The following is a 16,592-nucleotide window of genomic DNA, read 5'->3' on the forward strand; positions in this document are numbered from 1 at the left end:
ATTAAGTAAGCCAGGATATTTGCCCCCAGGTAAAGGTATCTAAAATGCCAATAAATATTTGTATTCTAATTTCAAAGTTTCATTCAGTCAGTGAGTTCACTTAACATCCATTAAAAAACTCATCTCGTCTGGAAACGCATAAATTCATCCAATCGATACTGCCACAAATTTGAATTTCATATCAATTAGCAAATTGATTTTAATTATTTTGTTATTCATAGATTTAGCAGCTGTTTGCATAATTTTGATAAGCGCATTCTGTTGTTAACTATTTGTTTGTTTTATACATATTTATTTTCCCTATTTTTCGTGCTCATAATGGTAATGCAATTCCAATGTTGTGATTTTGCGATGCAATCTTAATTGATTTATTATAAATTCAATTGCTGCCGCTTCCAAAAACTATTTAGGTCTTACGGTTATTTTAATTTAGCTATTTATTGTACTATATGATTTGCTTAAGCTTTAAATGCTTCAAATTGGGGAGTTTCTTTCTATTGTAAAATGCCATAAAGTAATTAGATAAATGGACGAATATACACTAATATATAAATGAGTAAAATTGAATATTTTAATTCTACTTTAACTAAAGTAAAAAAGTTTTAAATTATGTCTATCAACAATATTTTTATTTCCTAACTTACTCTATAAATAGAAAATAATTATTTATAGTTAAGAAACAGTATTTTAATTAGCTACTTTGAGCTATAATCGTCACAGTTGCCTTCAAAATGTTAACTACTAATGTTAACACCTTGTTAACAGTGTCCCAAACATTGGTTTGTGTATAAACTAGTTAAAGCTTTCAATAACAGTTGCCGTGTGGAACTTATGTTAAAACACGTTTGACAACTGCTGTGCAAAAACAAACATAAATATTTAAATAGTGAAAAAAAAAAAAATAAATGCACGGTTATTAATCAATTAAAAAGACACTTGTTGACATTTGAGCTTAATCAAACAGTTCACTTAATTGCGCTCACCCCACCACACAGAGAATCTGCTGGTCTCAGAACATTAAATTCAATCACCTGTGTCCACAAGTCTGAAGCCTTTTTGTGGCATTTGTGCAGTCATTTGGACGTTGCATAAACAAATATCAATATCAACATAAATAAGCGGAGTCGGGGGAGCTGTGCAGCAGTATTTAATGGGGCATAAAATCAACATAGTCATATCATTATAAATCATATCATTCGCAAATAATTATAAATCGAATGAAAATAGATTTTGTCAGGCATATTATAAACTACTTAGCTTAAGTAAACGTAAATATTTACCAGCTGAAATAACAACAACAAAAATAGCAACAACAAATAGCCAGAGAATTAAACTAATGATTTGAACTAAACACAACGCGTTGTGTACAATTTTGTTGCTTGATTTAAGTTGTACTTAACTGCCCACCATAAATTGATCAAGATTAACTCTGCGTGTTTAGTCTATGATTTAATGAGGGAATGCAAAACACATAATCAATCTGACAATTTAAAGGTATCATAAATCAACAGTGACAACTGTGGAGACAATGACAATGGAAATTGGTATAATTCGAGATAAACTGACACCTAAGTGTTGTCTTGAATAAATTTGGACATTAAAATGTATAAATTCTTACATAGTTTTAGTAATTAAAGTATTTAAATAACAAGTTAATTTTTTTCAAAATTGAGCATTAATAAAGTGTTTATCAGTGCATCATTAAATTAGCTCAAATTGATTAATTACTCAAGTGTGAAATCTATCACTTTTGGATAGATCGACGACAGACGACGTGTGCCACATATTTAATGTGCAAACCAGTTTGCAAAATGTCAATCAAACAAAACAAAGATTTAAAAATAGTAGAGACCTTCAACTTCGAGTAGATTTATGGCATCAAAGGCAAAGTGTTCAGACCCACTTGCAGACTGTTTCAAGTGAAAGGCCTCGACCAGTACTACCATAGTGGTACTTGGCCAAATAGCCACAAGGAGCATTTACAGTTGACCAGTTCAGTTAGACTGTTCGCTGGTTCAGTGTTTGGTTTTTGGTTTTGGCTCTGAACATATAAGCGGATTATGCAGAAAGGCCAAACATCATATACAGCTTCAAAACTCATACAGCTGCCGGAATAATGCTGAATTTCAAAAACAAAAACCAGCTTAAATCAAACACAAAACAAAAGATGCATCAACAACGATAGCAATAAACAAGTTCGACGCATTGACGCACCGGCAAATAATTGGGGAAATACCTAGATGTGGCTCCGAACATCTCTATCTCAACTTTAACGTAGTTCTGTATTGACTGCGTTAATTTCTAGACCTCTGCTCATCTTAACTTGGGACTTTTTTACGGTTTTATAATTTTGAATTAATTAACATATATTGTCATTTGTACACAAACTGGATGTAAATGAATCAGATTTACTTAATTGTGTTATGAGATGATGCATCTGTTGTTGTTTAAATATTACGAGTTTGTTTTCGATTCGAATTTATGCATTTTACCATTTCGATTCGGAGTCTGTCTCTCGCTTCATAAATTTGTGTTTGTATCTTCAAACTGAGTACGAATAGTTTGACTAGTTTTTATCTACAAATGCACAACGCTCATTCTATACCTTGTTATTTTTTGCTATCTAGAAAACATATCGTATTTCAAGTAGTTTGTTTCTCTCTCTCTCTCTTTGTTCTTGAGCTTCGTTAAGGGCAAGTTTAAATATTTTTTACCTGCGCTTTAATTTTTTTGCAAGTCTGTTTTCAATTGATTAATTAATTTATTTTATGACATATGCCAATCGACATGACCTCGACCTGTAAATAAATGCAAATTATGTACTTTTACGTTCAATACACCCGACGGTTAAATGTTTTTGACAGGCGACGAAACAGGTTAAATGTGTTTAAAATTATTCCGTAGTTAATATGAGGCGAGCCACAAAACCACAGGGCGTATGATTAATCAGGTGCAAATTCGATTTGAACTTAGCTTAACATTCTTGAAACCATTGACTAACCACAAATTGTGGTTAGTTAGCTGAGTGGTTACTGTATGTTCATGGGGTGTGTCGTTTGTTGACCAAGTTCTTGGGCCAAGAGACCAAACGCGTCACGATGCAACAACTGGCGAGAGGCAACTCAAAAAACCGCAAATAAAAATACTATAAAAGTGTATAAAATTTACAAATAAAAATAAAAATAAAAGCATTGGGAGCACTGCGATTTGCCAATCGAGGAATGCAAATCAGGGGGAACCCGACAACTGAGGCCCAGCAAAAGCAAACCTGTCTTAAATCGCTATCATGCCCGCCCTCTTGTTGTTGTTGTTGCCGCATTCATTTCCATGTCATTTCATATTTAGAAGTTTGCCGTTCGAGATTTTAGTTCAGTTTTAATTGCGCTCGTCAACGACACAGTTCAGTTCGGTACGACTTCAAACGGTGCTCTTCATATATACAAATACATAAATATATCTTATCGATACTGTAAGCAAGTGAAAACTTAATTTCGAAGCTTGTGTGTGACAAACCTAAAGATGCGAATTAATAGGCCAAAGTGAAATAATTATTTGTGCATTATTTATTAATTTCCAATATTAAATTACACATAATTAAATGCTGTTAAATTGATTTATACACGGCATAAATCTGTGAGCACTGAATATCACAAGTGTGTAAAGGATGTTGTGTTCATTACTCATACAATCGCATATACGCAATACGTTCATACATATGTACAATTTACATTTATGAAAGTCCATTCAATAACAAAACGAAAACGCGGAAATTTAATGCCAACAAGTGTAAAGTAAAATGGAAAAACACTGAAAATATACGTAACATACTAAATGCGGAATTTCGACATGAATATTAATTAAAGAATACAATAAGATGATCAACTTGCAAGGGCACATCGACAGAGAACTTAATTCGATTTCCATATCTGTAACGTGTTGAATTTCCAGTTATATTTCAATATTTGCTTTTAGTGATTGTGACGCCTTCACATCAGATTCTTCATTTGCATAAGTCTTTATGAATTCAACAATAATAATAGCAATTGTTATGAGATGCAAAATATTCAAGAATACTTAAAAAAAAGTGATTCAACTTACACATTTTATTACCAAGCTTTTACGAGTGTAGTTTATCCCATAAAATAGTATTTAAAAGTATGATAAACGCTTCTTAACTTGATTTTTATAATATTTATTATTACAATTATTTGTTCGATTTTTTCTTTTGTTGTTTAATGTGATTCCTATCAAATTTTCAGAATATATCTTTACTTACTGTATATTATAAAGAAATCTTTCGTTACCAAATACATACTCCTGTAATTACTGAATGGCTTAATTAAAAGTACGCGGTTCTCAGTTCGAATGCGACTTTTTAATTTTACAATTGACGTCGCATTGCCGTTGCTAATATTTGCTGAAGTTGTGGGAGAAAATAAGGTGGACAGAAGGATAATGAGATGTCCATTTGTGACATTTTTCTACTTGCTTCCGAAAGCATTTAATTTACTTAGTTGAAACAACAAAGTTCAAAGTTGTGGTATAACAATTTAAGTGAAAAAGTTAAATAAATAAGAGTAAATTACTGTGATTAATTGAAAAATTATGCAATCAAATTAAGTGACCAAGAAAATTTGAAGTTTTTTAAGTGGAGCAAAAAAAAAAAACAGATCACAAAAAAACAAACAAAACACTGAGACAAAGTTAAACCTGAAGATCAAATATATACTTATACTTTATTTAATCGCATTAAACTACGAGTAGTCAGCTGCTTAGTTGAAGCTGTTTGTTCAATAGTCGTTAATCTAAATTCGAAAGTAAAGCTGTGAATAAAAGCCAGTTCGTAATCCAATTAAAAACCTTTTGTTCTAGACTGACCAGTTTTGAATTTATCCTTGTATGAGAAATAGTAACACTGCCCAATTTACAACTTATAATGCTGCTTCTGAGGAGAAGCGTCTCTGTCTATAGTTCTCATCGTATTCTACTTGCACGAAAAGCTCATTAAAATTCGCAACAGAAACGCGAGGTGTACGCAGATACACACACACACACACACACACACACTCACATCCGGTAGGTGGCAGAAAGCGGGTCACGACATTTACCTCACTATTCATTATGCTTACACACACTCACACACACACACACGCACTCACTTATCCGTGCCTCGAACATCACACCAGAGTGGCCTTGTGGCATTATCTTACTTATATTAAATAAATAACGAGGTTACAAGCGTGACTCTCTTTCCCTCTGCCCTCTGCCCTCTCTCTCTGGGAGAGCAACGCCTTTTCCGCTCATTTACCATAAATAACATTTGCAAATATGCGACAGCAGCCATTTTTTGTTTTTTTTTTTGTTATAGTTTCTTGTACTTCACCATATTTAAGTTAATAGGTTGATTTTTCTTCGCTTGCCATTAATTAAATTTTGCAGTAAATTGCATCAGCATCAACTCGCTTAATACCTATTTATCGAGAAAATCTTACTTTATTTTCTCACGATTAGCGATACCAGAAATTTGTTGATGTTTTTGCTGTTTGCATTTTAATGCCAATAAGAACATGGTTCGAGTGTTGCAGCTGTTTGTTATCCATTGAACTATTAAGCACATTCTTGGGATTAGCTAATGGGGCAAAGCTCTAGGGGTCTCACTGGAGTACTCACTGACTAGACACGCTTAAATTGTTTACAACATTATTGATTTTATTATTTATTAATTACCATGTATTGTTGAAATTATTTTATTTTTCACTTATTATTATTATTATAATGAACATTAATGTTAAATTGTTAGTGCTGATTTCTCAATATAAATCACGACACGTGCTCAACTCTTGTTGAGGTCACTTAACGTTTTTTAAATAGTAATTTAACAAAGTGACGGAGTAAAAAGGGCTCGATCTTTCATATACTCGTAACTCGTTAATGGCTATCGGCATTTGTAGCAATAAAGTTTGTTAGTTCAATATAGCAATGCTGACACAAATGGGTGTAGTTTCAAAATCTTACAGATTAGCAAATTAATATATCGAAAATGGTTGTTTGGCTTCAAGTGAAGGGACTATTTGTAATTTGCAATTTTCTTCTATTGTTCTCTGATAAACAGCTGTCAGGTGTGATTAATTCAAGAGCTCTTCTAATATATGTATGCCGCGCTTAAGTAGACATTAAACATCTCGCATTCTTGTAACACATTATTCTAATAATGCACAAAAAGGATCCATATGCTCTGTGAATTTTAGCATAGAATTTTCTGCAACATGATGAAAGCTCACCTTTAATAAGACAGATTAAAGACGTTAAACTGCTTAATATCAATTCTCACTTATTTGCTTTGTGCGGTTCTTGATAGTCATTTTCCGTTCGCTTTACCAGGCACACATTATTTTTCCATAGAAAAACATACCACAAACAGATTTAGGGACATCTATTTAATGTTTATTTTTGCACAATACCCAAAAGAGTCAAATCAAATGCTGGCCACAAGCACATGAAAAAGAGTCTTCACAAAAAAAAAAAAAAAGGAAATGGGAGAAGGGAGGGAATGCATGTTAAAGCTGAATATTCGCACGCACTTATTCAGTCACTCACTCAGTGAGCTAAACAGACAAGAAATTCGAGCAGAAAATAAGCAACATAAAGAGCAGCAAAGCGGAAGTACTCAACAAATAAAAAACTACTCATTTTCTGTGTGCACTTCTGCAAATGCAAACACGCATTTGAGACCAACACATACACTCTATTCATCCTCACTCCTCTGTCACCCTTAATACAGCCTTTTCTAGTTACGCTCGCAGGCAGCAACTCGTATATATATTTTACAAATAAAAAAAAAGGCAAAGTGCTTGCAAGTTAATATTTTCACAATATTTCAGACGCTTTTTTATACTGGCTGTTGGCAGCTGTAATTTCATAACGCATAAATACCTGCTGGATAAGGTATGCGACTATTTGAATACCTTTACACCCACTTCCTAAACGAATATCTTTTGTTAAGCTCATGAGTTTTTTGACATACAAATACTAAATGCATGTACTAAAGCGCCCTTTAAGATTTGGCATCCTGAGAAATGGTTCAGCACTTCTATTTATTTATTTATCCCATCTATAACCGTTTAACTAGCTATAATGCTTTGCATTTTGAACTTAAAGAGATATTTGTATACTTATTGACAATATTAACTTTCCTCTCCACATTCAATTATAAATACTCTATCATACAATATCTCTTGTTAATTGTACTTTATTTTCCATATAAAAACCGTCAATTTGAGTTGTTTCATATTTTCAATTCTTCTCCAAGTCCTTTTTGTAAAAAAGTGTGTCTTTTTTTGTTATCGTTCATTCACACACAGTTATGCTGTCAGAATTCGAATTGAACTTTACTGATATTAATTTTTCAATTTTTTTTGTTAAACTCCCAAGTCATATCTATCTCTATGGCTCGGACATTTCGAATTGAAAGAGCATTTGCAATTTAATCGTTTCAGCTGCTCGAGAAGTGCATATTACGTCTTTCAATTTTATGTGCCTGAACTGGTAGTTTAATTTCCTTTTCCGCCTTCGTTCCGGATATCTTTTTGTTTTGCATGTGGCTTTCACTCACCTTCACCAGCTTGCCAGCCATAACACTTTGTAGCCACCTGCAAGACGTGCAAATTAGTTGTGGGAGCAACGATGCACTTACTTCACTTCTTCAGTTCAATCCTTTCATAAATGTAGATACTATGTTGCAGCTGCTGTTGCTGTTGCATTTTATGCTTATGTGTGCCAGAGGCCACGAAGTGTTAACTTTGCTTTTCATGTGATTTTCTTCATTCCTTCTTTTTTTTTTTTTACCAATAGCCAATCAATAGTTCATCAGCTTTTTGATAAAGTTGATTGCATATTTCATCAGATTAATTACAAAGCAGCGACGAGTGACATTTTGACACAATGCCATATTCAAAAAGAATTGACATTGGAATACGGACTTGTTAAAAGCAAAACAAAATTAATGAAAATTTTGTTAATGTTTTACCTATCGAATTTAATTTTAAATTTAACTCAGTAACGCATTTACTATTCATCTTCTGTGAAAGTGCTATAGGTCAGTTTAATTGATGTCATTGAGATCAATTGTTATTGCCAAATAAAAAAAAACAAAAACCTCATTAAATAGTTGTTCCTTGTTTGGGCACAACTTTTAAGCTTCTTATCAGTTTGATAGCGGAAATTGCCAAAGTTGCTCGTGAAATATGAGAGCAACATCTTAAAATAACATTTCGCTGTTAAACTCTCTTAAGCTGTTAAAGCATTTAACATAACATAAGAGTTGGGAAATTTTAACAGCACTCTGTTCTTATAGCATTAACATTAACAGTGTCTGTTGAGCCTGAAAGCAGGCAACAATTTATTGAAATTTAAGTGAGCAGCCGTTGAAATTGTTTGATTGAAATTCCCGTACATAATAAACGAGCGCGAACTCATATTCGTATGTTGGCCAGGCTTGATTTGCTTTTGGCTTGCCCCACCGCTGTTATTATTACCATTTTTATTGGCCTTCAAATTCGGCTGGAGTAATGAAAAACGTTTATGTTTGCGTTACATTTGCTGTGCTTATTTTGTTATGGCCAAACGCTGGAAGTCTCTTTAGTAACTGTGCTTGTTACGCGGCTCCACGCGATGATAAACATAAAAATACTTATAGATTTTGATGACATTATAAATTTATGATTAAATGGCAGAGACGTCAGTCGGTTGAGGACGAATGATAGCATTGATTTGTGTTTTTGGCGGAACTTCAAGTGTTCCATAAAATGATCACATGTCTTCACATGGGACTCAACCAACACATGCCGCATTCTGTGCCAATTTGCAGCACTTACTTATGGCCATGGCTCATTAGGAAACGGCGGAACATAAGCTAAATTATGGTCTACTCAGAGTCACAATAAAATTTCCAGCCAGTCAACTCATAAGCATGCAAAGGACTTAAGCTGCTACTTGTTATTCTGGGTGTTGATGTTGTGTCAAAGCAACTTTTCACTTGGTACAGTGGGGCAAAAGTTTGTCTAGTGACAGGCAAGCTGTCGTCAATCTGTGTTTTTCTCTGTAAACACGATTGCAATTGTGTAATACATCTTCGTTCCATTGATTCGGCACTGCTTTCTTTTAGCCTAGAAATAAAAAAAACACAACATAATTCATGTAGTCGAAATTCTTGTTTGGCTTTGGTCGAAAAAACAAAGTTGCCAGACTTACTCACTGAGCAATAAAACACTGCCAACCAAAAGTGTGCCCTTTAATATGTAGCATATCCCGCGGCGGCAGAGAAGAAATCACAGATGCTAGCGTTTAAGGCATTTCAGAGATTTATGCTCCAGTCTCGAGGTTCTGCCATTAAAATTGTATTTCATTTTTTTTTTTTTTTTTTTTTTTTTTGGTAAGCAGCTCCCAAAAGTTATCCATTTTCCATTTGCCATTTGGCATTTCTCGTTTTACGCTTATTTTTTTTTGTTTCAACTTTCTGGCTCGACTTTCTTGGTGTGCCGTGCATGCTTATTGCCATTGTTTCAATGTGCAGGGGGCGTGTCTTAGCCGTCTGCTTAGCACACAAAGTAAGTTTACGCTTTATTGTTGTTGCAATTGTTGTTGTTGCGTCAATGCACACAAAAGTTTGCATTGTTTGCTTTGATGTGCGTTGTGTGCACCTGTCTTATAGATAGATTTCTTTGACGACTGCATCGCGCTTTGTCGTTAAATTTCAAAAACTATTTTATGACAGCTGTCAGTTTTTAATAGCCACAAATCAAATATGGCGCCAACTGAAACTGGTTAAACTAAAACACTAACAACAACATCATCAGATACATAATTGGGATACGAATTCACATTCCAAAATATTAAAGCGCTTTTTAATTGAAATAAATGTTTGGTTGTACTCATTGTTCACATATCACCTTGCCGATAAATTCACGTCTAACCTTCAAATTGATAACGTTGAATTAAGAAAAACTAGTTGTATATCTGCTTACATATAATTATCACAATTACATAGTACTTACACGGTGTTAGCTTGTCGAATACTTGTAGCTACACTTTTACAAATTGTCTGTGTCAATTTCAATCGTCTGCCGTTGCTTTCTGTAAATGTCAGCTTTTTCAAAATGTTTGCCGAGTTCCTTTGACATTGCAAATCGTTTGGCAAAATCAAAAAGAAAATGCTTCTATTCTAAAAACAGAATGACAAGGAGCAGAACGTCGGTTGGAATAAAATTGATGAGCATTTAATGTGGGAAAGGTCAAAGAGAGTGTCAAACAATTTCGTTGCCAAAATTCCACCACAAATTGAATTCAAAAAGGACATTTTGGTAGGCACTGTTGGCAATGCACATATATATGTCTTTGTCTTGGCTGCGGTTTTTGGTAATTCAAATTTGAACTGGACTAATCAGTTGACCAAAGTAAATGATTCATATAGTGACCACTGATTCAATGATGTATTCGAGACATTTGTTTTTGTTTAACTTCTGGATGATTGGCTGCAGGCCTGACTTAACTCACAATGGACACACATTAACTATGAGTGATCTATTGTTAATTACGAGCATTATTCTAGTTGAACTCATGCCTAGTTCAACATGTGTTCCTAAGTGCCAAGTTATACGCATAATTACTGACTTTTTCGGGTTTCTTTCTATATTTGCACAGCCTGTACTCTTAAGTCGAAGTATTTGTTTTTCTTTTTTGCACTTTTTGCTCTATTTCCTTGAAGTTGGACGGTGATTGATTAGCTGATGTTTATCAGCTGTTGTCTGTGCTGGGAGAAGGTGTTGTGACACAATTCTCCCCACTTAACTGGCTCATCAATAGAATGCCAAAATTCCACTTTAGCAATAATTTAATTCATCCTTTGCTTTTAATTCATCTACTTGAATTTAACAACATAAATACCAAAGGGACTCGTTTATATTTCGAGTGAAGTTGAGTTGGCTATAATTTAATAAAATTACCAAAGGACACAGCAGCATAAAAACCTAAAACAAATATAAAAATTATTGTTATCAGACTAACACACACACACAGACACACATGGATCAGCAGGGTGGGAATCAAGCTGTGTCTGGTCGACACTTTATGACACAAAGTGGGAGGCATGCAACCCCAGGCGGGATCCAACGTGGTCCAGCTTTCAGTTCACATTGTTTTATGTGATAAGAGTTTGCCATATTTGCTTCTCCATTTCTCCATTTGGTGATTATGCCTGATTTTCATTTAGATGATGGACGAGACCCAATCAGCTTGCTGACCCTACCCCTCCCCCATTCCCTACCTCTACCCTTCTCGACAATCTTTCCACCAAATAGGCCGGCCAATTGTCCAGGCGTGTGTTAAATTTTATGTCTGCGTCGCGTGAGCTGTCAACAAACCATAAAAAGTTTTATATTTAATGGTGGCCCCTGGCTTCAATTTTGCCACACTGTTGCAGACACTTGCTTATGTAAGGGTATGTGTGTATCTGTGTGTGTGTGTGTGTGTGCTGCTGAGTGATTTTATAATTTCATTTCATTTTATGCCTGACTCTGCTGTGCCACTGATAAAGTCTTAGCTACCACATCTACGAAAACTTTCTTTCTCTGCCTTTCGTATATTGAAAATGTACCATATTAAGGTCTTTAATTAATAATCTTTTCGTAATATTTAGCTATTAGAGACTAATCGAATTAAATCCTTGATTTATTCACCACATTCGCTGCAGGCATTGAAAGTGTTATAATTACTAAATGAATTAAATAAATTCACTTGCTAATCTAATAAATGAATAACTCGTAATTCGCATTAATTGAGCACAAGTCAACATGCAACAAATACCAAACGCACTTCCTAATAAGTGTTTTCCAGTTAATTGCAGAGCCGATCAACACTGCGTATGATTAATGTGAGACCTTGTTACAATCGCTGTTCGAAAGCGGTGAAAATGGCTCATAAAACTGATTTACGACCTAAGTTCGAGTTCGTGTAGAGTTAATTGCCTATCAAAAGTTCAGGTAGCTAGTCTATGAGTATATTTGAGGAGTAATTCAACTTTTGCTCGGCTTTAAATAGACGCAATTAATATTTGTTGCTGTCACGCCTCGAGCTATGCGAAATCAATTTCACTTTATTATTTAACCCTTTTATAAGTGTATCAAAGATTTCGAAAACAATTCAGAAAGTAAGCAACTTGCCGCAGAGGCACGCCCCTTAACGGAAATTCAATTCAATCAAGTCGTCTACATCGAACGATCCATGAGTACATTAAATCAGAATCACTGCCGTTTTAAATCATCGACACCTCTGCCAAAGGGAATGTCAAAGAAGCTCTTGGCGGAAAAGTATGAGAAGGAGGGGGGAGGGGAGGGGAGGGAATAGGCCACTCAGCTGGCTGGCAAACAAACCTTTAACTTTATCAAAGGTGCTAAATTTCCCAAAGTGTCGTTGGCATCTCGCGAAATCAAATGCAAACAAGTCGAGCGAGTTTTCAACGTTAACCAAACAGATTTGCCCTTCCCCTTTATTTTTGGAGGAGGGTGAGGGGTCTCTGTGTGTGCCTTTTGTGTGTGTGGGTGTAGACAGGCATAAATTTGCGCTCCAGTCTGAGCTACGTGCTGTGAAACTGCCTAAAGGATTATTGGCGGCAAGCACTGTGCTCGTCCTTGAGGCCAAAGCATTGAAGTGCCAAGGACCAAGGACCAAGAAGCAAAGACCGGGTATCACGTCGTGTACATGAGCCGCAGAAGGGGCAACTTCATATCACTTTCGTTGGGGGCACAGTTATTGCCAAGCCAGGAACAAACGCTGCAGGCAACTGATTGACTTTGATATACCCCCACCCAGTGGCATTTCATGTCGCCACTCAAATGCGTTGAAATTGAAATTCCGCCAAGTTTGCAGTTGACTTGTTTTAAGAACTTGTTGAGCTCTCTTAAACTATCTCTTTAAACATTCCATTCATACAACCCAGCTTGTTCTTTGGCACGGGTATTACTAACGAATGCCGACAAGTTTATTGTGGTTGAGTGTTTGGTCTTCACTGAGATCTCGTCTAGCTATAAAGTTGTATGTCCTTTTGAATGACAATCAACAGAATATATAAATGCGTAAATAAAGGAGATATAAATAGCACTCACAATTCTCGAAAACTGAGAGATATATTTAAAGAGACATTTAAGCATTCAATGCTTGGCTCAGTTAAGAACTATAAACTGGAATTTAATATCAATATATAAGAAAACATTTTACTATAATGAGTGACAATCAAAACTGATCATATTGAAGATATTTAATAATTTTTGAATGATTTATTTATTATGTGTATTTTAATATATCAGTTTTATTATAATTTACTGAATACTTGTTCTTTAAATCATTACTTAAATCATTTTTCTTTAATATTTCATTTAGCAGTTTCAACATGGTGAATCCCGATGACACATCCGACGCACACAATGAAGAGCTTGCTCTGGACACCAGTATTTCGCATAGAAATGGCAACTCTGGTGCGCCCATTGTTGCCAACATCGCGTCAAACGGTGACAACAAACTCATTCAGCGTATGTACGAGCCGCGGGAACGATTTATAATAACAAAGAATGTTGTTGTCATTGGTCTCGCATTCATGATACACTTCACGGCTTTCCATGGCACATCCAATCTGCAGAGCTCGGTGAATGCTGACAAGGCACTCGGAACCACAACACTCGCTGTCATCTACGGCTCTCTCATACTGTCCAACATCTTTTTGCCCATGACAGTGATTAGGTGAGTATCTTCGAGTGTGCTCAGTATTTCCCACTTAAATGGTTAGCAAACAATAAATTGTTGCAATTATAGACAGGGGTTATTATAATAAGTAAATACTCAGATTTCCGATCTTTTATAATTTATTCAGTCTTAACCGGGCGGCGTCTCTTGAAAAAGTGACGCTTGCTCCATTTCAGCTAACTCTTATTCACGCCAGAGGGCGCTTCTTAGTAATCGATAAATGATTAATTATATTTACAGTGCGATAAATATAATTAATAAATAACGCTATTTACAATATAATACAGTCTTACATACTACTTATGACTACGTGTGCTAAATATTACTACACAATTTATAATAATTAGTTATGTTGAAAAAATATACGAGTTCATTTTACAATCGAGTAAGCATTGATTATCTATTTAATTGAGCGATTATTAATGAAAATGTTTTTAAATTAGTAAATATCATTTAATTTGTATGAGTACATGGCAAATGATAATGTATCGGATTAAACAGCATTACCAATATTTCATTAAATCATGTCTACCGATATAAACTCGGGATTTAATATGAATACAACTTGCTTGCAAATAATTAATATATGCAAATGATATTTTGTAACATTTTGCATTATAATTGATTTGGTATATGAGAGCATGTGACTGATAATGTCATAGAGAATCATTTAAAGTAGCTCTTAAATGTTTTCTTTCGTCGTCATCTGCTGCTCATCTCACTGCCATATAATTGCTTTCATTCGCATAAATTTTCGGATTGCCATAAATGTTTGGCATTTGTGTGGCATTTTTATGGCCATTTTATGCAGATGCGACAGTTAAAAGGCAGTCAGTAGAAGCTGAGGAGCAACGTGTTCGACTGTTAAATGTCAACAGGAAGTCCTTGGATTAGGAGTAGACAATATTGCATTCCTCTACGCCTTCTTCATCCATTCAGCCATTCTCTGCTGTTTTCGTTTTGCTTTTTGGCTAGCAACCATTTTGTTTTGGCTGACATTTAAACAAATCGCTAATTTATAGGAAACGTTAGCCCCCCTTTCACATCCCTTCCCCTCACTCGGCTGCACAGGATTCGACGCATTTTTCCAACCCGTTTGACTTATTCCAGGCACGCACACAAGCCGTTGGCCCAGAAATGCTGACCGTGGCAACTTTAATCAGTTAACTCGATTTATTTAGATTTATGGCCGTCCTTGGGACTACTGGCCACTTCTCACAGCCCACTCCTCACTGCCTAGTCCTGTCTGCTGCCCATGGCCCATTGGGCTTAGACTAACAGTTGATACTAAGCTCATGTCACTTACTCTAATCAACAGTTGGTTCGGCTGCCGATTGACCATGGCATTGGCTCTGTTTGCCTATATGCCCTACATTGCTGCCCAGTTTTATCCGCGCTTCGAGACACTTATTCCCGCTGCCCTCATGGTGGGATTTGGCGGCGGTCCACTCTGGTGCTCCAAGTGCACATATTTGTCCACCGTCTCCGAGGCACTCACCCAGGTGCGGGGAAGCAACTCACGCAAAGATGTGAATACGGTCAAGTTCTTTGGACTGTTCTTCATCTTCTATCAAATGGCCCAGGTGTGGGGCAATCTAATATCCTCCTCGGTGCTCACATTGAGCTCTGGTAAGTCGACATCACCGGCAAACGAGAGTCTGGCTGTGGAGGACCTGGAAGCGAGCATCAGTCGAGTGGGTGAGCTGTGTGGTGCTCAATTCTGTCCAGGCATTGGCGCTGAGATTAATCCCAATCTGGTGCCGCCTGCACCAGAGCAAATTCGATTGCTGAACTCCATATTCCTGGCGTGCATGGCCGGAGCGGTGGTTATGATGATCTTTGGTGTAAGCTCCCTAAAGCGGTAAGATCTTGATAAAACTATCTCATAGATACATTTATATCTTTATATCTATTTCAGCTACGGCGTTAAGCGCGGCGACACTGGCGATGGAATCTCTGGCCTAAAGCTGCTGACAGTGACCATTAATTTGTTGCGGAAACGTCGCCAGATGCTGCTGCTGCCCATAACTATGTTTATTGGATTGGAGGAGGCATTTCTCGCAGTGGACTTTACGCGCGTAAGTGAGCTTTAAGCTCAGTTGTGAAACTAACCATTAATACAACTCTCCTTACTCACCACAGTCGTTTGTTGCCTGCGGTTGGGGAATTTCTAATATTGGATTCGCCATGATTTGTTTTGGCGTTGCCAATGCGATCGCCGCAGGCATCGCTGGAGCTCTCGTGGAGCGCATTGGACGTGTCACCCTGGCGGCCATCTGTGCGGTGCTCAATCTGTGCCTGCTCACCTACATGTACAGCTGGGAGGCCCAAGAGGGGGATTACCTGAGCTACTGTGCCTTCGCGGCCATTTGGGGCATTTGCGACGGTGTCTGGTTGGTGGTTGTCAATGGTGAGCTTTTTTATTCTCCACAGCTTTAGCAGCTTATGCTTTATGAGCTTTTGACTTTTGCAGCATTTTATGGCATCCTGTTTCCCAACCATCTGATTGCCGCTTATAGCAACTTCCGTTTATGGGAGAGCACTGGTTCGGTTATTGGCTATGTCATCAGCTCACAGTTGTGCACATCCACCAAACTGATCATCCTGATGTGTGTGATGCTCGTGGGTTGCGTGGGGTAAGTCCACCCAAAACAACTTTTACCATGACCTACTTACAGGGTATCTGCCTCTTACAGATATGGTCTCATCGAGTATCGTGTGTGGCAAAAGCAGAAAAACATGGATGCCATGCTTAGTGATTGATGAAGAGTAAACTCCGAAAGATGACCAATTCGGCTGTA

The 16,592-nt window shown here is 36.4% G+C and overlaps 1 protein-coding gene across 1 annotated transcript; it reads left to right on the top strand.

Moving 5' to 3' along the window:
* The first annotated feature begins 3,388 nt into the window (after positions 1–3,388).
* LOC117782771 (UNC93-like protein) lies at positions 3,389–16,573 on the top strand. Its single transcript, XM_034619806.1, has 7 exons — positions 3,389–3,519; positions 13,435–13,788; positions 15,110–15,652; positions 15,710–15,869; positions 15,934–16,201; positions 16,265–16,427; positions 16,488–16,573. Exons 2-7 carry the CDS (start codon positions 13,442–13,444, stop codon positions 16,552–16,554), a joined length of 1,548 nt encoding a protein of 515 aa, XP_034475697.1. The 5' UTR covers positions 3,389–3,519; positions 13,435–13,441; the 3' UTR covers positions 16,555–16,573.
* Positions 16,574–16,592: the final 19 nt, after the last annotated feature.

This window comes from Drosophila innubila (assembly GCF_004354385.1).
Source record: "Drosophila innubila isolate TH190305 chromosome 2R unlocalized genomic scaffold, UK_Dinn_1.0 1_C_2R, whole genome shotgun sequence".
NCBI classification, from domain to species: domain Eukaryota; kingdom Metazoa; phylum Arthropoda; class Insecta; order Diptera; family Drosophilidae; genus Drosophila; species Drosophila innubila.

Bases quoted from the DNA above. Each gene is read 5' to 3' on its own strand.
- LOC117782771 (XM_034619806.1), top strand. From the start codon at position 13,442: ATGGTGAATCCCGATGACACATCCGACGCACACAATGAAGAGCTTGCT. The intron at 15,653-15,709 runs GTAAGATCTTGA...TATCTATTTCAG, and splicing joins GGTGTAAGCTCCCTAAAGCG to CTACGGCGTTAAGCGCGGCG. The intron at 15,870-15,933 runs GTAAGTGAGCTT...TACTCACCACAG, and splicing joins TCGCAGTGGACTTTACGCGC to TCGTTTGTTGCCTGCGGTTG.